Source organism: Uranotaenia lowii, chromosome 2 (assembly GCF_029784155.1).
Source record: "Uranotaenia lowii strain MFRU-FL chromosome 2, ASM2978415v1, whole genome shotgun sequence".
NCBI classification, from domain to species: domain Eukaryota; kingdom Metazoa; phylum Arthropoda; class Insecta; order Diptera; family Culicidae; genus Uranotaenia; species Uranotaenia lowii.
In genome coordinates, this window is record NC_073692.1 from 114,025,410 (window position 1) to 114,047,608 (window position 22,199).

General features: G+C 33.9%; 1 protein-coding gene across 1 annotated transcript in view; it reads right to left on the reverse strand.

Annotated features, from left to right (window-relative positions):
* LOC129741790 (opioid-binding protein/cell adhesion molecule homolog) overlaps positions 1-22,199 on the reverse strand; it is a 404,129-nt gene that overhangs the window by 285,561 nt on the left and 96,369 nt on the right. Inside the window, exon 2 of the mRNA XM_055733577.1 lies at positions 30-565. Within this exon, the coding sequence (XP_055589552.1) occupies positions 30-228 (199 nt within the window). The 5' untranslated portion in view covers positions 229-565. The remainder of the gene's footprint in view (positions 1-29; positions 566-22,199) is intronic.

Sequence of the window (22,199 nt, forward strand, 5' to 3'; positions counted from 1 at the left end):
CCTAAATAAAAAAAAAGGAAACCACTCACCTTTTGCTAATCCAGGCATTGTGAGCATCGCCACTGCCAGTGCTAGCAGCATAGTTATTTTAACAATTTCCATTGCTTTCGAAGGCTTCCTGCTCCAATCTGCGCAGCTGCTCCCTTGCCAGCTAGTCAGTCGGCAGTGGGAACATTCTCCGGTTTGGCCCTTCCGGTTCCGAACGACGATGGCCACAGCTTCCTCCATGGCTTATATTGGCTTGCTTTTTTCAAACTCCTTCACTCGTTTTTTGGTTTCGGAGCTTTTCAAAGCCAACGAAAAGAAGGGAAAAAATCACTCTACTGCACACCTGCCTGCATTCGAACAGCAAATCGAAGGGGGAAAAAGCACTCACGTTCACCTGAACGCCCGCCGATACAATCTGTCGGATCGGTTTTTTCTCTTTCTGCTCCCCTTAGCTAAGAAAACTTCAACAGAATTTTGACGAGTGTCGTAGATTTTCACTTACAGCTGCACTTCACACATTCACTTGAAACACACACCTGGTCAAGGGAATAGTTCCTATCTGAGATCGAGATGAGTCCTGCAAATAGATTGGAAAAAAGGAGACTTTATCAGAATATGGTATTGAATGCTGTTTTCTAGGTAACTTCTTTCAATGTAAATGGTAAACATTATTGTAAAACAGATTTTCAATTCAGAATTTCAAATTTACTTTCCTACAAGTAAACAAACTTAAGACTTATGATTATGAAAAGTTAAACTGGAACGACTAAATAATTTTTATTGCATTAACATGTAACAAATTTTCAGTTATCGCCATTAGTATTTGGATGGAATCTGAATATTGAAAGGGAAAACACGTTGTGAATACAGTTAAGGGGGGGTAGGGTCTAACACTTTAAAAAAATCGATTTTTTTATTTTTTTATTTTCTTATTGTAAATTATTTCAAGAATGTTGTGTCAAATTTTCAAGTCAATTGAAGCAAAACTGTAGAAATTATAGGCCTTTATCTCCTCCTATCTAATACTGCAAGAAAGCAAGAGCAGAAACTTCAAACGCGTTTTTCTCGAAAGCACATTTTTAAAGTCCGTGGACATCGTCATTTGAAAACTACTTATCCGATTCTTTTCAAATTTAGAAAATATTTTCTACATATAAAATACCAGATCCCAAGGTTTTTCTTTTTTTTACTTTGGGGAGATTTTACAGATTGAAAAATGGCGGATTTTTTCGTGAAAAATCGTAGTTTTTACTTCAAACAGCCACAAAAATTTCATAATTTTTTTTTTAAGTTAAATAAAAACGTCTATTAAAAATATTTTGCTCTGATCTTTTGACTTCAGATGATTCTGTGCTGAGATACAGTGTCCAACGCAAATCCTGTTTTCTAAAAGGGCTTCTCGAAAGTGCTCTGTCACCGGCTCATTTTTCAATATTTTTCTACGAAAAAAATACTTAATGTGATTTTAACAATGCTCTTTATAATGCAAAAAATTTGAAGACATTTGTTTAATCGATAGCTCTAGAAAAAAAATCGTGAAAATGGTGTTTTTTTTACCCGGAAAATCCCGAATCCCGGGAAACGATGAAAAAATCCAGGGAATGTCCGAACATAATAAATCGTGCTAAATATTAAAAAAATTACACTACTTTAAAAGAAAAAAATAGATCATAGTCAGTTAGAAAGTCAGTCAGTCAGGGTTATACCTTATTATATGTTGAGGCCAATTCTTTTTTCTAAAGGTTGTTTTAACATGGATATCAACAAATCAAAATTGAATTGAAAAAAAAAGGATTTTTAAGAAAACCTTTCGTTACAAGTGAAAATTAACGAATATGTAACAAAAAACAATATTAATAAATAAACACCACAAAAAAGATGGAATGCTTCATTTAGCAATATAAATCATTCAGAACTTTCGTTTCGTACACTGTGGACAGTAGAAAAATCATTGGCAGAGAAATGACACTAATTGAAACATAAGTGCAGCGGTGCAGTTATCTGAAAATTTACTATATTTGATGAATAACTTTAAATCTAGCAAATCATCTTCTATCGACAGTTAAAAAAAACCTTTGTCAATTTTATCCAATTTTTGCAGCAAGAACCAGCCAATTATGTTGGCTAAGTACTACAGAGTTCGTTCGATTTTGGCAACATTCGGTTTTTCCCTCATCCGTTTAAACTGCTTTTAAGAGATTTCATAGTCTGAGGCAACAAAATGAAAGATCTAGCTTCTTTTGAAATTATAAGTCAGAAAGTGCACCCCAATCCCGGAAGAGAAGATGTTACAATTCCGAACGACTGTAACTTCATAAAACTTTTCATCAACATGGGTTGCGCCAACAGAAGTTTTAGGCGGCTGTTCATGCGAATGCGAATGCGAACCCGTTTTAAACCGTTTTTTTTTCTTTTTTTTTTTAATTTTTAGTTTATTTGTCTTTAAAAGTTATGTACATTGTCTTAAAATTCACTTGTGAGAGAAAATTCTAATTCATTGATATTAACTACTACGTCTGAACAATTCACAAAAAAATCAATATAACTTGCTAGCAAGCGAAGAATGGCTGTGCGTGTATTTCTATTTATTTCTTCCAGTGCAGGCCTCAGTAAATCGTCACTTGATAAGCGTCGCCCTCCAAAAGCCACGATCAGCTGTTGCAACAGTCCGAAGCTTTGCCGCACACGAGAGCAGGAAAAAAAATTGTGTTCTATCGTCTCCGTAGAACCACAGTAAAGGCATTGGTCTCCGTCGGCGCGTCGCATCGTGTGTAGAAGTTGTTGGTGAAGAGTTTTGCCATTTGCCCACACATAGAGTGAGCACCGATGGCTGGGCGACAGTTGATGAGAAGAAAGATTGGTCCATATGCGTCTCCAGTTAGCGTGCGGTTGTTCTCGTTCGACTTTGGGAAGCTCAGTTTGCGAGATAAAAAAATCCATCATCCCGGCGGCGTTTATTGTTTGTCTCAGCTGGTCAGGAATATTTGGATAACTTTCCAAGACTTGAGATAGACAAGGCAGAGTCGTTGGAACACTTGTTTGGGTGCGATTTTGAATGAATGTTTTGTAGAATGGCATCGAATCGATTTCACGCAAATGACGATTGATGAGCAGAGCTTTGCATTTGAAAGCTGGGATGTGTAGTTTCAGTCCTCCATGTTCTATATTGCGTGCTAGCTGCTGGATGGGAACTCGGGCGCAATATCCGCGCCAAAGGAATGTTCGTATGTAGAACATAATATATGCATTAGAGTGCCCCAAATGACCCGACTTTTGATAAAGTTATGCGCTGCAGGCTAATCTTGATTCTAGGCCTAGTTGAAGGTTCCATGCCAAATTTGAGCCAGATCGGACGGGAATGAGTCGCTCAACGACCCTGAAGTTTGTATGGGATTTTGAGACATTTTGTTCGGGTGGAACTTTAAAAACCAATGTTTTATCAATATCTCGGGTCCCTTTCGGCCGATTTCTTTTGAAAATAAGGTTTCTGAAAGTCTAAGTTATGATAAATATTTCATCCGAGAACTGCATTTCGTTAACTTTAACATAAAAAAGTTATTGGGCCTCAAAAAATGGGCTGACAATTTCAAGGATGATATTCAGCACTGTCAATGAGGCATCAAAATGTTCGAAAACCAAAACCGGAACACTCAATTTTAAATGCATGTAATTTTGTCAAATAATGACCGATTTAGATTGTTTTTGTTACGTATCTCACAAATCTTTCAAATATTTGGTTGTGGATAATGTTCACATGACAATTCGGGGAGTAGTCCAGGCGAAACTTAAGGGGAGAATTAAATTACTTGATCCCCATTTCTTGCTTTCATCATATTTTAAAGTGAAAATAACCCCCCAAACCCCGTTTTGGCTGAAAAATTCTCATAAGCTTAGTGTGTTGATTTTAAACAAATTTGCTGAACGAAAAACTTCATCGTTCAGTATAAATTTTTGACCATTTTTCCTTAAATTGCATAACCACAGTGGCTAAGGAACATGACTTTCAGTACTTTTTCGGTTGTAATCAGGGCCGGATTAAGCTATCGGGGGGCCCGGGGCAATTTTTCTCGGGGGGCCCCTATGATTCGATTTTTTTCTCAAATGCTATCCCATAGAATACGTAACATTTTAACCGTACAAAAGATCTGGAGATGAGTTCAGTATACTGTCTTTGAATAGCCATGTTGTCTGCGTAAATGATAGGTTCTGGTATCTTCAATTAAAAATTGTTAATTAATCAAGTGCAAACATTGCGGAAGACATTAAAAATTTCTCAAAAACGAAAGCTTCGAATTGAACTGCAAAAAGCCAAAAAAATTTTAAATACCCTCATCACCAACTAAAATTCTCTGATTTAGAAAAAATGACCAGATAGATATTTTGAATGATTTACATTTCATCATTGATCGTCTGGTTTGTGCTTTATCGAAAGATATTTACCAAATGACAATTTGAAACATAGAATACAAAATTAACAAAATGATTAATTTCACATTCCAAAGAGATACAGATATAAGAGTTTAAGAATTTAAAACTAAAAATCAGGTTAAATTCAGAACCACAATTCAGTGTCTCTTATCTAAGTCATAAATTCAAATCAAGTTTTGAGGAACAAAATATGAATAGAATAAAAAAAAAAGAGATTCGAAGTTCCAATCAGAGCCAAATCAGGAATCGCACCAAATATGAATTTCAATTTTAACTCTTTTAAACCCATAAAAAAAACTTTTCATCCCAATTTACGAATATGATTCTTATCAGATAAAAAAAAAAATTTTAATCAAATTGTTATTCTGATTGTGACAAAAGTTTCATACGATGCCCTCTAAGCGAATGAGTTTAGTACCTTAAACAAAGATCCCGAGTACTAAAAATTCAGAAAAACCATGAAACTGAACTTCAGTAAGTGTAAAAACAACATAAGACTTGAAAATCTCAAAATGTAAGATTAAAAACATAGAAATATTCATGTTAAGAGAGTCACTCAATGATATTACCAACTCAACTATGAGATCGTTTTTATTATAATTATAGAATGATCATTTCGAAAATTATATGCTGAATTCAGGATATTTACTTGTGTCAAATCAATTGAAAATGTTTCGAAACGAATTTCAAGTCTAAGACAAAAATTGGGATTGTACTGTCGATTGGTCCAATCTAAGCAACTACAGTTCTTTTTTTTTAGATTTTATTTTAAAAAATAGGTAAGAAAAGGGTTTAGAATTTAAAAGCCAAAGTAAATTTCAATAGTAATGATTGAAAAGTGAAAAGTTATAATAATACCCGGTATCAACCCCCCAATGTTTATCATAAAGCTTCTCTGTTCTCTCTTAGCACTGTGAGCCAGTTTTTACGTAATTAGCTGCTATTTTAGTGCAGTAACTGTTTCTTGGAAAGTTAACGTAATAATAAACAAGTTTATTTTGCAAGACGTTTGTATGTAATGAAAATGTGGAGATTTTTTTTTAATTTTAACTTTTCTGTGCAGAATATTCTGACTGACATGTTTCAATGTAAAAAAATGAAAGTGCCTCATCATGTTTGCCTCATATTTTTCCTAATTTATGTCGATTTATTTTCAAATTCAGTTTACATAATTTTTGGTCAGATTTTGGGTTGAAAATTTTGGATTTCAATACCAATATTTTTATATTTCCAGCCCGCAAAATTCGGGAGATCTTCTTCTCTGCTTACTCTAGGGGGCCCCCTTATTTAAGAAAAAAAAACTATTCAATATATTATTTCACTGGAGCCACTTTAGTTGATTTATTTCAAGTTTTCATTCCAAATTCTAATCTTGAATTCTTTTCAAAGATTAAAAGAAATTTAAGTAGTATGACTAAAGTAATGTTGAAATATTTTTTCCCTAGGGGGGCCCTCCTAAGGCCCGGGGGCCCGGGGCAATTGCCCCTTTTGCCCCCCCCCTTAATCCGGCCTTGGTTCGTGAGCCAAAATCGCGGGGAAAAATTTTCATGTATGTTACGATTTCCACGAGCGAGACAGGATTCAAAATCCAAAAGAATCGTCTGTTGGTTGGACTGCCTCGCTCGTGGTTCGTGGTTCGCGAACCTAAGGGATTTTTTTTCACAGCCTGCTCGCGCTTTGGCGAACCTTTACGGGTAAACTACGGGATTTTATTAGTCCTTGGTTGTAATGCATGCCACACTTGAACCATTTTTTTTTCCTTAATTTGGAAACATTTGAGACTGATTCAAAGCTACATTTCTTTATAATTTTTGTTTTTAATTGTTTTACATATAACTGAAATAACTCAACTAATCTGAAAAGTATATATTGTACATATTTGTAGGCCTTGAAGCGAGGTTTACGTTCCATCTTTTCTACCTGACATAGGATTTTTTGAAATCAATCCAGAATGGTTGTATCAATCAGAACCACCTGACTGAAAAACACATTAACCAAAAAATAGTTCAATTTCTATTTTTTTTTCTAAGATTCTTCTAGCGATAGCATTTTTTTGAATCAAGAATGAAGGTTTAATCGTTTTATTGGCTGTTGATTGAAAAAAGTGTTTGATTTGGGTAAGAGTAAATTGTGTTGATGCTTGGAATGGCTTATTTGATAAATTTATTACGTTTAAATGAATCGATAAATCTTCTTGCGAGCATGCATTACAACAGAAAAAGTACTGAAAATTATGTTCCTTAGCCCCTGTGGTTATGCAATTTAAGGAAAACGGTCAAAAATTTATACTGAACGATGAAGTTTTTTGCTAGGCAAAAGTCATTTAAAATCATCACATTTAGCTTATGCGCATTTTACAGCGAAAACGGGGTTCTGGGGTGTAATTTCACTTGAAAACATGATGAAAACAAGAAATGGGGATCAAGTAATTTAACTATCCCCTTAAGTTTCGCCTGGACTTCACACCGAACTATCCCTTCATCTGTGCTATCACGTGAATATTTTCCACAACCACAACCAAATATTTGGAAAAATCTGAAATTTTACAATCAAACGAAACAAAGGCAATCTAAATCTGTCATGGTTTGATCATGGTCATCCTTAAAAACGTCTGCCCATTTTTGAAGTTTAATAACTTTTTTATGTTAACTCTAATAGAAATGCAATGTTTTTCATGTTCCTCCCGAACAAAATGTCTCAAAATCCCATACAAACTTTAGGATCGTTAAGCGACCCCTTTCCGTGGTCCGATCTGGCTCAAATTTGGCATGGAATCTTGTACTAGGCCTAGAATAAAGATAAGTCTGCAGCGCATAACATTCTACAGGTTTTATAAATAAAAGACATACACCGTCTTAAGCCAATTTGGGCTTTACAGACTGAATAAATGACGTGGATAACTTAAGATTAACATTTAACAGCCAGTACCGAGATGGGAATCGAATCCATGCCATCAGTGGACCAGCGATTTCCGTTTTTACCACGCTAACCATTCGACCACCGTACTTACGTTTTAAATATCCCATTTGGAACACTCGAATATGCATTATGTTTATATTAGTTTAACGTAGTAAAAAAATTTAATTTTACTGCTTAGATCTACAATAACTTTACCAAGAAATAAATTTTATGCTTATATTATGATTAATTCCATGTAGTTTTTTTTCTAATAAAGTTATTTATATTAAATCATTTCTGTTTAAACCGTCTGCCACATGAATTATGACAGAAGTAAACCAATTTTTTCGTTGGTGGAAATAACATTGTTTACGTTTAACTAAAAAACTTATGCAAATGTCGTAATAGTTTAAAATAGTTTTATTTGATTGAAAGAGTTTTTAGTCTGAACAAATAGTAACTACTTCGTAAATATCTTTTTTTGGTTGAGAAATTGCTTATTGAATTTTTGAGATATTTGAATAGTTTTATAGGTTCTACAATAATGAATGAGGCTAAAAAAGTAAGTACAGATTACCATATGTCTATCATTTCGTACATATGCAGTAGAAAGGGATTATAACTTCCTATTTCAACTTTTTCCGGGAAAAGGATGATCAGATTTCCCGAATCCCGGGAACCTGAAAATGACCGGGAAATGGACACCTAGTCAACATGATACTTTTGGAAATTCGGTGGCTTAAATCTTTATTCAATGAATTCATGCAATACATTGTTTTGCATCATTACTTTTAATATGAACGCCCCCTTAAAGCCCAAACAAAAAACTCCCTTATCAGATCTTGAGTGTCAAATTCGCACTCCTCGATTAGAATTACTATATCTTTAGTATTTCTCAACTGATTTGTAGAAAATTAAGTGTCTTAGAAACCTGTAACGTCACTCAAATATATTTCTCAGACAACATGCAGCTATGATAATTCAGATTTCCATTATTTAGAGCTTAAGAAAAAAAATCAGGGAAAATAAACTTCTAAAAAAAGACTGTAGATCAGTTACAAAATGCTCACTAAGTGTCCAAAAAAGCTGGAGTTAGAAGCTATACGTTGCGCATAAAGGTATATTTTCTTTAATTTATTCAAGGTCATAACCACAAAAAAATTTAAAAAGTGCTGCAAATCCGAATTTTTCAATTCATGATCTTTCATTTGCAATTTGCACTTTACACTAGGCTTTGCACAAATGCAAGATTTTCATAATAAAATTTTATTCACCGTACCGAGAAGGCAATTTCATACCCGTTCTAGTGGTGTAAATACAGAAGTGCTGCAATACTTTATAAAAAAAAATTCTATCGTTGTGATAAGATTTCAACCCGCTAGGATCAACAAAATAATCGATAAACAAAAATGTGAAAAACTTTCTGAATATATATTTGCGCGCAACACACAGCTTTCAACTTCAGTTTTCTTGGGCAGTAAGTGATTTTTTTTTAAGATTTTTAAGTTGATCAACAGATTTTTTATGTAAACTTTTTTTGAATTTATTTTGGACTTTAAATAACACTGCTGAGTGACAAAAAAAGATTTTTTGATAATAGTCCAGGGTTTTCTAACTTAATTAGACTATTATTGACGCCCTGAGTCCGAAAATGACCATGGTTTTGTTCAATCAGGTCAGGATATTAGAATACATAAATTTTTAAAAGTCGATTTTTCGCCAAAAAACAAATTTCTGCGATTCCTCAGCTGAGAAACCCCTGACGATTTTCTCGGTTTTTCTTAAGAAATAAAAGTCAACATATGCAAATTCTATCATTTTTTATTTAATCTAAGAAATTTGATAAGCATATTAGCATAATATTAGTATAAGAATGAGCGTAACGAGACACAAAAGTTTAGAGTTTACGGCATAAATCGCCGTTTCTTTGATTCCCGTTTGTGAGCAGCTGCTGGGTTGTCTCTCTTCAGCGACCAGCAGTAGTCCGCCATCATGACTGCGTCCTACCTCCCCTGGTACCTCTCCGCCATTTGGCGCATGTCTTGATGGAACCTTTCTCCCTGCTCGTCGCTCATCGCCCCTAGGTTTTCAGGAAACTTCTCCATATGTGAGAACAAGAAGTGCATCTTTATACTCATCAAACACCAAAGTTTTTGGAAGGCCTCTATCATGCTGCTGACGAGTGTGGCGTGGTCTGCTGCCTTCGTGTTCCCCAGAAAGTTGATCACCACCTGCATAAACGATTTCCACGCAGCGCGCTCTATGGTGTTCATGGAGTTTTCAAACTCTGCGTCCTTTATCAGCTGCCGTATGCGTGTGGGCCATCGAGAATGCCTGCCTTCAGCTTCTCAATGGTCAGTCGAAAGGCTTTGCACAGGTAGTTGAAGCATTTCCCATCCTTGTCCAGGGCGCGCGTGAACTGTTTCATTAACCCTAGCTTCATGTGTAGTGGTGGGATCAATATCTTCTCCCGGTCAACAAGAGGTTCGTTTATGATGTTTCTCGCCCCAGGTACTAACTGCTCTCGTGCCGGCCACTCTTTCTTAAAATAGTGGTGGGCTCTGTCTCGACTGTCCCACATACATATAAAGCATGGGTACTTCGTGAACCCGGACTGTTGACCAAGTAGAAAGTTCACCATCTTGAAGTCGACACAGATGATCCATTGGTGCTGCTCATATTGGATTTAGTCGAGTACGTACTTAACTGCTTCATATTTCTCAACAAGAGTTGTGGAGTGCGCAAGAGGGATTGAGGCGAACTGGTTCCCGTTGTGGAGGAGCACACACTTCAAAGAGCGCTTACAGCTGTCAATAAACAGTCGCCATTCTCTCGGATCGTAGTGAGGAGCCCCGAGTTTAACAAGAAGACCGGCGACATCTCGGCAGTACACTAGGTCTTCCTCCTGGCAGAAGTAGCCCATGTAGTCCTCATGCCTTCTACGAAAGTAAGTGATACGCGGGTCCTCGCGAAGTAGATTTTTCTCTTTGAGTCTGGAGGCCAACAGCTCGGAGGAAGTCTTTGACAAGCTGAGATCCCGAACAAGATCATTAAGCTCACATTGTGAAAAGGGCTGCGGACCATCTCGTGTTTCATACTCTTCTGCATATCCTCCTTCGTCTGTTCTGGTAGTGGTGGCCTCGTCGTCGCTGTGAAGAAGCTTTGTGAACAATGGTACAGGAATTTCTTCGCAGTGAGCAACTGTACGGCGGGCAGATGGAAGGTCGGGGTACTGGAGGCTGTGCCGATTCTTCCGGTTGATACCAGTAGTATTGATTGCGTAGAAGTAACAATCCGATGCGTGGTCAGCAGCTCCCTCTAAACCATCGGTATCCCGAACTTCAGTGAAGTTTTCGTGCCCTTCGTCCACCGCCGGAAGTATTCCACGCACGTCTTGCTAACCTTGTGCGGTGCCCAGGACTTATCTTGGTCACCCAGCTTGACTGTTAAGTAAGCCTGGAAGGCGCTCTTCACAAAGCCTGTGATGTTCTTCCTGTCCGCTGCCAGCGTGTATTCTCCGCAGATGTAGCAGAAAACGTCAGGCTTATTCATGCATGAATGTCGAGCAGAAGCCATATTAATAACCTGAAATAGTAATAGAAATATGTAGCCTACTTTCAGATAATAAATTTTGTTAATTTTGTTAATAAGTTAATTTTATAATTACATAGATTGAACTCAAAACCCCTATTACTAGCATATTGAAGCGTATATAGCCATATGGCTATATCTCAAAAAGTTGATACAGCAAAATCAATGTGATATTCTAACTCAGGACACAAAAATTAGTCTAAATCAGCTGAGAAACCCCAGACTATTTTTTGGCTGTCACCCAGTGTAATTGAAAAATGAAGTGTTGTAACTGAATATTATTTGATAAACATATTTGAGTAACATTACGAAGTTTCCGAAACTATAATTTTTTTACAAATTGGTTGAGGAACAGAGGAGGTTTCGAGGTTGTAGTCAGGAGAGTCAAATTGACTCTTAAGGGAGAGTATAGGGTAAAAATTTTGGAGATGGTGAGAGTAAAATTAAATAAATTTCAAAGAAGCTTTTGAAAAGGTCTTACTAGCGTCATTGCTTTCTGGATTGTAAATTTTATTAAGATATTTACTCGATCCCTTAAAAAAAATTTACGCTTTGGTGTTTTTTAAGCCTCAGATCTAATAAAAGATATGAATTGAAAATGTACAGGTACTCGAAAAGTTAAAGAGGTCTCAGGTATCAGATCTCAGGTCTCAGATCTCAGGTCTCAGATCTCAGATCTCAGGTTTCAGGTCTCAGGTCTAAGGTCTCAGGTCTCATGTCTCAGGTCTCATGTCTCAGGTTTCAGGTCTCAGGTCTCAGAACTCAGGATTCAGGTCTCAGGACTCAGGACTCGGGTCTATGGTCTCATATCCCATGTCTCAGGCTTCATGTCTCTTATATAAGGACTCAGGACTTATGTCAAGTAGCTTTCAACCATCAAAATAACTCTTCAAGTCGTTCGTTTGCTTCAAAGTCGCTGTTCAACATCTTTCAGTCATAGCAGAATCTCCTACATTGGACCATTATCTTACAACAGTCTTCCAGAAGGCTTTAAAAGCACTAACAACCGTAGCTTTTTCAAAACCCAACTCATTCGTCATCTCAAAGGATTACTCTAGTCAATAACCAAATCACCTTGCCAGTTTTTTTTTGCGTATAAGTCAATAATTTTATTTTTAATCTGTTAATTTTAATTTAGTAGTAAAACTTTTTTTTTTAATTTTTCTTTTGTAAAGCATTAGTTTAATAGATTCTAGTTTAATTTTTGTTGTTTTTTGTTAAATAAAATGGATCTCTTAAAAGGAAAATCGTTTTCCACTGAGATTCATGTCTAAATTTAGTTTATTGTATCATACCATTTTCCCGCATAATGTAAATATTTTTTTAAGTTCTCAGCATGAGTAAATTTTGCTCGCATTAAGTTGTTGTTGATAATTGTTTTTTGCTGTCAGGCATGCTGAGAACGGAAAGCGTCCATTACCAGGGGGCTCAAACGAGCCTCTTGTTGTGGGGGAATGTGGTGGGCCGCTTTACAAATTAACTGATAACATTTTTTCTAGAAGCTATATACTTCTCGATCTCACTCGTTATTATAAATCGATAATACTAAACAACTCTGCTAGACTGTAATTTCCTAAATGTCACATAAATCAGTTCAAATGATTATCAAAAAGAAATTTAATTAATATAATTTCCCCTCAAACAGCTTGCCATCATATACTTCAAAATTGAAATTAAAAAAAATACATGAAGGAAAAATGTATGGATTGCTTTTGAGAAATTGCAACCGAGGCTACCGAATTTTCATCACAGAATATGTTTCACTGATCACAAAATTAAGAAAATTTCAACAGATTTCATAGTTTTTTTTAAATATTTATACGTATTTTCAAAATTATAAATTTGATATGTCAACATTAATTTGTGATTTCAAATTTTGTATTGGAAAATCATGATAATATAGTCAAAGTTAAAAGATTTATCTCAAGAAAAATCTTAAAACATCCCCATTAGAATGACTTTTTATTGAAATCAATGCCAGTTCCTTCACACAAAATCATTACAAAAATTTTGGGTAAATTTACAGAAAAAAGAGTTGTTTTTTTGTAAAATAATTTTTGTTTTCGGCAACCTTGATAACTGCTTGAGCTCGATATGTTTTTTGTTCAAACTATCAAATTATTTGTGAAGAATTCAAAATCTAAATCTTAAACTGAATCTTGTCGAACATTAAAAAAAAACAAGTCATGGTACAATATTTAATTTCTCCATTGAAAAAAGAAAACAAATCTGACAACAAAAATAAAAAAGTCAACATTTTTATTAAATCTCTCGCCCAAGACGGGCAAGAAACCCGGCAACTTTCAAGCGATTTGTAGTTGCTTTTACACTCCCGGTTTCTATTATTTGTGGATTTTTTGTTTGCTTCAACGATGAGCTGCCGGAGCTTACCTTCAATGCTCAGCAACTGCACCATTTGCGCGAAGTGCCATAGTAATTTTTTTTTTTCGTTCTCATCCTCCTTTGCTTATTTATTCACCACTCCATGTTTCATAATTTTTGTGAGAGCTAGTTCTTTATCTGAAAAATAAATCAGTTCTCAGTTTGTGTTTTTTTTTTTTTTGAGAGCGCTCGTTGCCTGTTTGTCCATTGGAGAGTTAGCAGAAGGTTTTATTTGTGTGTTTTTCTTGTTGCTATTTCAGCTGATGTTTTTTTTTCGTCAAATTTTGTGTTACCAGGAGCAGAGTTTTTCATGGCGAATGATGCTGCTGCAAACCGAAAGCCGGATATTCTCGTTGGCCCCAAAATGAATAATTTTTCATCCGACAATGTCGACAGTAGTCGGTGGGGTTGATAGTTTTCGCAAACTTTTCCTCTTTTTTTTGGGGCAATTTCTGGCTATTTCAAATTGTTCTTTCGACGGGGACGTAAATTTACGGGAACGGGGAAAGGGCAATGGAACAGGGAACTTTTCACGGGTATTTGCAATTCTATGGCCCAGGGTGCCGATTTTCGGAAATGACCAACTGGAACTGCTCGCTCGAGTGCCGTTATGGAGTGTCCTGTTCGCGGCAGGATTTGAATGAGTTTTCCCCAGTTTATGGATGACCTGGGCAGCATTGAAAATTATTCAAAATGAAGAAAAAAACATATGATAAATACATTTTGGTTCGTTGACAGAAAGGTTAGGGTTGATAACATATAAATTATTTTCGATATTAAAATCATATTGCATCTGAATAAGTATTTTGCAGTTCACTAAACTGTTGACTAGAATATATTCAATGTTATAATTCTCGAGATGAGTGATAACTTCTGTTAAATAAGAACTGTTCGACGGTTACTAAACAACATTCAATTTTCTAAATGTTGGACCCGTAAATACTTTTCATAAGAATGATCTAAAAATAGTGAAAACTTTCGATTGCCTTTGAAACATCTCCGTGGTCATTTGATGATATAGTGAATGCTGTTAATGAACTACTGAAATTGATGAAACTCCACTTTTCAAATGATCAGTTTGGACACAGGTTGAAATGCTTATCAACGTTTTTTAATAAAGAATTTTTAACGATTGCCATAGAAAATCACACGTTTCTCCAGTTTTTCTTTCAATATTAAAAATTTTAGTAAGGTACACAGGGGTAAGAGAGGACGATGGTGATTGAAACAATACTGTGCACAATTTTTTCAAACTTTTAATGCAGAATGTTAAATTTACTTGTAATCTATCCAATAACTGTAAACGAGATACGGATCCAACAATTGCCGATGTTTCCGGTGACTTTTTGTAAATGTTCTATTTTTAACTACGATGTGGAGTTGTTGTGCATCTTTTCCAATTGCAAATTTCTCGTAAACTAGCTGGCTCTCGATGAAAACTCTACATTGAAACAAACCTTTTATTCCAAACAACCAGTTAGGAAAAGAAAAGGCGGTTAAAAATGAAGAAGAAAGAGTTTATTTACAAAAAATAAAAGTGTTGTCTCCTATCCCTACCTGGGGTAAGTGTGGACGGCTTTAAAAAGACTTGATGTTTACACATTTTTTTCAATTTTCTTTCCTTCATCCATCATAAATTGTATTATTTAGCTTTATTTAGCATTCGGAACATGAAAAGTTGGGTAAAGTACTAGTTTGTTCTGTCATTCTGTGTTTTGGATAAAATCGAATGTCGTGTGTTGCAACATAAATTACACATAATAATTTATTGAAAGATGCCCTATTAATAGTTTCATTAATTTTTTCAAAATTTTTAACGGTTTGAGCAATAGAGTAACATATTCAACCATGAAAACACAAATTTTTTGAAAACCTAAAGGGAAGTTGAAAATTGAACATTTTCGGAGATCATAATTGAGTAGAAATTCAAAAATAATATTTTGACACTTAAACCCTTCTAACTATTACTCTATACTTAAAACTTCTTCATCAAATTTGTATGATGAATTGCTTAAGAGATCCAATGTAATAAGCTTCACTCATTAATGAGGCCTGTATCTCGTTAGATTATCGAAGATCTAGAGTTCAGTTTTCAAAAAAAAAAAAAAAAATCATCTGTAGATAAAAATTAATGGCTCCAAATTGCATAATCAAAATGTTATCTCTGTTCAGATTTCTGATTTTTATTCGGTTAGGAATTCTTTAAAATCAGTTTGGATCATCTCTGAGTCAAGATTGGAAATGATAATGTTGAGCGTGATATTTTATCTCAATTCAAACTTTTAGAAATTATTACAATTTATAGGGTCTAACCAGAAAGGTCCGATAAGGCAATCAGGGCATTTAATCTGTCAACATACATGACATAAATTTTTAACTGAAATTCTGATTAAGTAAGTGAAAATGTAAATAAGTGAAATAGTGTAAGTGAAAACGAATGTGATAAAAAGTTCTTCATATAATATTTTGTAAACGGAGCCCTAACTTCTACTTTGCAATAAAAACTTAAATCAAACTGGTATGTTTAATGGCAAAAGAAAGCAAAGGTACTCATCAATGAGACCAAAATCTCAAAAATTGATCTCAGATTTGGAACTATGCAACAGTTTTTTTAAAGTATTCTCTCTTGTTGAAGAAAAACGTTCTCAAACACCCATTTCTGATAAGAAATTTCGTTATCAAAATAAAATCTCAGTCAAATTTATGATTGTGTATTCAGTAGGGAATTCTCGACTTATGAGTATCTTTTATTCCTGAATTGAAATTCAGAATATGATTTATCATCAGTTCATAATCCAAGTTCACTCGTCAGATTGAAAATAGAAAAATGAAATGAAAAAATCAAACTGCAAAAAAAGATATACGTTTTAAATAGAATATTTTGAATAAGCGATCTGATTCAAGTTTTATTTTTGTTCATGCTTGTATTAAATGCTTATCTGGAATTCAGATTATGAAATCCTTTTCGAACGCGGAATGCAGATTTTTCTTTGGGAGTTGAAAATGAAATTTTGATTCCAGATGAAAATTTAAAATTCAAAATTCATTGTCGGAATCAGACTCAACTCGTACTTGAGTTTTACAATCAAATCTAAAAATCACAAATATAAAATAAAGTAAGTGTTAATTCTACCAGTTAAGTTTTACGAAAAAGTTAGATTTTGTTCTTTAAAAAATCATTCAAAGGATTTTTTAAAGAAATAATTTTTCAGATTTTAATTCCTGTAAACAAAATAAAATTATGAGGTGAAATTTGTGTGGATAGTGAAATAATTCACTTATTTATCTTCGAAATAACTTACATTATGCATTCTTGGAAATGATAAATTCAAACTCAAATTAAAAAAAAAAATGATTCGATTTTCCATGCAATCAAGGAAACATAATTTATATCAACAACTTTTTACCTTTGTTTATTTGCTGCTTTTAGCTGATGTCATTAAATCCTCCTGAAAAAATCGGTTTTTTTTCAAAAGTTATAATTTTGAACAAAAAACAAAAAAAAATTGAATGAGCATAAAAAAAAATTCGAAACAGTTTATAATTCTTCAAGTTGCATTAAGAAAATTTCCCTTTTTTCAAATAAACAAAAGTGATGTGACTGAAATCTTTGAAAACTTTAAATTCGTAATTTTAATTCAGAATCTTGTTTTTTCATTTAAAATTCCAAAATATAAGTCAAAACAGGTTAAAATTTTATTTACAGTTGTGTTATCACAAAATCTGAAAAAAAAAAATCATTCAAAAAATGTCTAATTGAACGCCGGGCAAGATCGAGATTAAATACTGAACTTAAGAAATCATATTCAGGATTTGGTATCATTATTTGAAGAAAATGAAAAATAATTCTTAATAATTTGATTTGTTTTTATCAGGGAAAAAAATTATAGAAAAATAATGCTATGGTCTTTCAGATTTCCAACATCTGAATTAAAATTTAATGGTGATTTTAAAACTTAAAACATTATAGAACATTTGACTGGCAACATAACACGAATACTTCCTTTTGAAAAACTAGAATTGGAAAAAAAAAAATTAAAACGACTTGGTCTTCAATTTTATTGAATGAAAATTTTAAAATTTTTAAAACGCTATGAGCATAAATCAATTTTAGTCGATTTTGAATTCCTCAATCTTGATTTGATCTTAATATGTTATCCACATTGCGAACTTTATATTAATATAATTAAATAAAAAAAAAATTAAATCAAGTATGATTTCGGTACAACTTTATGCCTTTCAGTTAAATTTCTCTGGATTTTTTTATATACTGTGATGTGCGAAAAAAAAAGCAGTGCCACATAGTTCTTCGTAAAATGCTTTTAAATATCCAATGAAAATTTAATTCATTAAAAAAAAAAACGGTGTGTGAAACTAAAATCAATGAATATTGTGGAATTGGTTTTGGAATGATGGTGTATTTGTGAACGAATTTGGTTAAAACAATTTTTTTAACCGGTGTGTTAGAAATTAAGCAGCGCAAAATGAAATTTAAAAAATCCGTAAACCATTTTTATTTCTTATGTCTTTTCTGAAACAAGTTCTAGAATAATTGATACGAGCTTTAAAATAAACGCAGTTTAAATTAACTAATATAAAATTTTCCTTTTATCCAAATCTTTGTACTGTGCAACATCTGTTGTAGTAAAATTTTTGTTATATTTATTGAAATAGGAAGGGTTTATATCAAACTCCATATCCATGGTTAATGGCCTTTTCTTTCAAATCGAAACCAATTTTTATTTCAAAATCTTTAGATACTTGCTCATTAAAATCATAAAACAAGCTTCTAAAGTTAATCAAAATATAAAAAAAGAAGTTCAGCATTCATTTTCGGACTCATTTGCAAGATGATATTTAAAAAAAAAAAACAAGATATGATTTTCTGCTTATTTTTTAGTCTTATTTTGCGGTACTGTTATTTCAAACACCGGTAAGAAAAAAATGTCAGAACCAATTACAAATGCACGCACAATTCCAAAACCAATTCCATGTTTAATTTTCATCGTTTCTCTTTACACTCACCCATTAACAGTTTTTAAGAATGAATTATATTTTCAGGGGTTCAAAACGTTGCTAATTTTATGCACACCACTATACATATTAATTTCTATAATTCTTCTATAACATTGAAATTTGATGTAAGTTTCACTTTGTCAAAAAAAATCAACACTGTTTTATATAAGAAAAAGAACTTTTAGTTTTTCAAAAAATAATTTAATTGAGATAGATTTTTTTTCAATATTTGATTTATCGAAAAATAATGTGTTCTTTTAGTAAATTTTAAGCGCACACAAGTTGAAGCTTTTAGATAATTGAGCAATATTTTATTTGCCTTACATTAAATAGTGTTTCCTTTAATCAACAAGAATTTACTAAACATACTTTACAACATTTTAATGTTGCTAGAAACTCTTGAGTTTAGTTCAAAAAAATTGTAACTACAAATTAGGTAAGCAAAAATTTCTGATGAAACTTTTTCAGTTTTTGATTAATTCAATATGCATTCTTTAAATACATTTAAACTTGAATGCCAAATCAGAAGTGAAGATATTGAGAAATAAATGCCATAAACAATACTTAGAAGAGGAAAACCTAAAATATCACACAATTTAAAAAGGCAGATTAAGATTCCGTATTAAGAGTCAAATGTGGAACCATGATTCAAGATCCCGAATAAGAATCAGTATAAATAATCTTAGATCGAGAATCCGAGATTGGCATTACATATCCGAGATAAGAGTGAGATATTAGAATTAGAATTTAGTATTATATTCCTAAATAAGAATCCATGATCGGCTTCTAAAATCGGGATCAAACTTCAGAACAAAAGGCTAGGATCAGAATGCAAGATCAAGAATATTTAGAGGAGAAGATCGAAGTCGAAGTCAAATATCTAAGAGCGGGATCAATGATAAGGAGCAGAATCAGAGTATGGAATAAGGAACAAGACCCAGAATCAAGTTTTTAAATCACGAATTCATTATCGGAATCCAGGACTCAGGGTCTTTGATCATGATCCACAATTCCTAGATTTAAATCCACAATCAGATTTGAGAAAATAACCCCAGGATCCAGATAAAGGACTTAAAATCATGGTCCAGTACTAATTAGGTCCTAATTCTGGTTTTATATTGCGTTCCGGATCAGAGTCAGTATTGACTCAAGAAACTAATCCCGATTTTTGGTTAGTACTATGTAGTGTGGCAAAGTTTTTAAGTTGAAGTGATACAGTCGAGAAAAGTATGCAGGGCAACCTCAATATTGAAGTGGAATTAACACTGTTATTCAGTGTGTCAGTAAAATTGATCGACTTCAATCGAATTACCTTACCTATAACAAGAGCTATATCAACAGATGACTTGTCGCCCTAATTCTCTGTTAAACAACAGTTCTTTGAAGACAACTTCTTCTGCTCTTAAAAAAACTATTAAAATTTCAAAAAATAATGAAACCCAGTCATTTGGAAAGGATTTTATTCATATTTAAAATAAAAAATCTTCAGTACCAAAAATTTTCCAACATCTCAATCCGGAACAAATAACCGTCAAAGTTCCATTGACAGGCAGGAAAATTACATTTGAAGATTCTTCAAATTGAATTCATGATCAAATCTCTCCTCAAACATCTCGCATCAAACCACGTTCTCTAAGCAATAACAACACAGCACATTCCAAAATAAGGCACTCACAAACAACCAAATCAGTGATATTCGTGCAAATAGGCAACAATTTCCGCCGAATAAAAAAAAAACAAGAAAAGAAAGCTGTTGGGCCCAATCCTCTTAGCATCATTTTCTGATAAACACTCTTGTGGTAGCTGTTTCTTTCCCTCTTCTTGTCTCTTTGATAAGGTACATACTATATGCCTATGCAATTTAGACATGGCGTCTAAATTCGGTTTTCCGGCTACGTGAAGGTGCTTGTTTGTCAGTGAAGTGTCATGAATAGAATTCGGAGCCAAAGAAGTATAGAGAAGTGCGGAAAGTATCCTCGTGGGTGTGAAAATTCTCCAATTTTTTTCCCAGCCGCCCCCAAACATTCCATTGTCAGTCGCCTCGGTTTGACGATGATGATGATGTTGTTGATGATGGTGGCTTGTTTGGTTTCACGCATTTGGGCAAAGCTGGATTTCGCCATGTCGTGACTTTTGCTTCGACAAATACACACTTTCGTATGGATGAAGAGCACAACGTTTTTCCTAGCCCCCCATTCCAATCTTCAAGAAAAACAAGTCTGAAGAGGCGTAACATTTTTGTGGCCCGTTTTCGGAAAATTTGGCGGGATTGTTTTTCGAGTGGTTCCGAAGTGGGGAGCTGGAAAAAAATGGTGCGTGGCTTTTTGGGCCAATTTTGATTTTTCTTTTCCTTTCCCGTTTCCTGTTTTGCCAAAGCTTTGCGAAAAGCAACTCCGATGCGGCTCAAAATGGTGCGTGGAACCACCGAATCATTTATGAACGATAAACACAAATATGATAAGCGTTTAACGAACTTCCTTCTGAACTGACAGTCTGGGAATAAAAATTCCTCTGCCTTGCTGTTGCGGTGAGGGAAAAAAGGGGCTAGGCAGGATGTGATATGGGGATGATTTCCGCCAAACGGACCGGAGATATTCGTTTTGGGAGTAAGTATGTCCCTGGTCGAGTGAGTTTGGCCAACCACATGGGCGTGATTTGAATAAAAATTTAAGGGAGCTAACGGTTTGTTCGAAGAAATATATCAGCTGTTCAAATAATAATTATTTACCTTAAAGCTAGCAAAATCAGGGCATCATAATTTAAAATTTCCAATTATAACGCCTTAAAAAGATGGAAGGGGAGGGGGGGAGGGGGGGGGATGGAACTTCCATTGAATATTTATACATAACTCGAGAATTTATCGAGCAAAAGGAAACAAATTTGGCATCCAAGGGTTTTTGAATACGAGATATGATTGTATGATCAATTGAGGCCTCTCCTTTCTTTCAACAAGGATATAAAAATAGATAAAGGAAGCTTTCATACAAATTTAGAATAACTTATAAAGAAACTAAAACCACATTTGGCATCAAAGGGTAGTTGAGTACAAGAAATATTTCTATAATTATTTGGAACCATTCCTTTCTTGCAGCAGGAGTAAAGGATTAACGATATAGAAATTCCAATTATCCTATGAATTTAACTTCAGGTTATGATTTGTTAAAAAGAAATTTTACCAGCAATTCAATCAAAAGATTATTGGGTCAAAATAATTCAAGAATGTTCAAAAATTTTGTGAAAACTTTCGATTGCTAAGGGAGATATAAATTTACTTTATTTCCGTTAAATTTTCTGAAAATATTTTTTAAGTGCTGCCTGCTGTTTATGCCCAATTGTACCACCCAAGGCTGGATTAAGCCATGGGACATTTATTCTCGGGGGGGGGGGGGGGGGGGGGGCCTTATTATTCGATTTTATTTTTCAAAAGCTATCTCAGAAAATGCAAAACATTTTAAACTTGTAAAAAAACTAAAGATGAGTTCAGTATACTGTCTTCAAAAAGCCATGTTATCTGTGAGTAAGATAGTTTCTGGTACCTTTAAATAAAAATTGTTGATTAATCACGTGCAAAAATGGCGGAAACCCTTAGAAATTTCTCAAAAATGAAATCGCTGATTTGAACTGCAAAATGCAAAATTTTATTCTATTTTTTTTAAATACCCTTATGACCCCCAACTGAAATTCTCTGATTTAGAAAAATGAGCGGATAGATATTTTAAACGATTTCCATTTCATCATTGATCGTGTGGTTTTGGCTTCATCGATAAATATTCACGGAATGACAATTGGGTAGTATCATGACTATTTGAAACATGGAAAACGAATTTTTAAAAAAATAAGCAAAATAATCAAATTCAAATTCCATAGAGATATAGATAAAAGAGTTTAAAAATTGG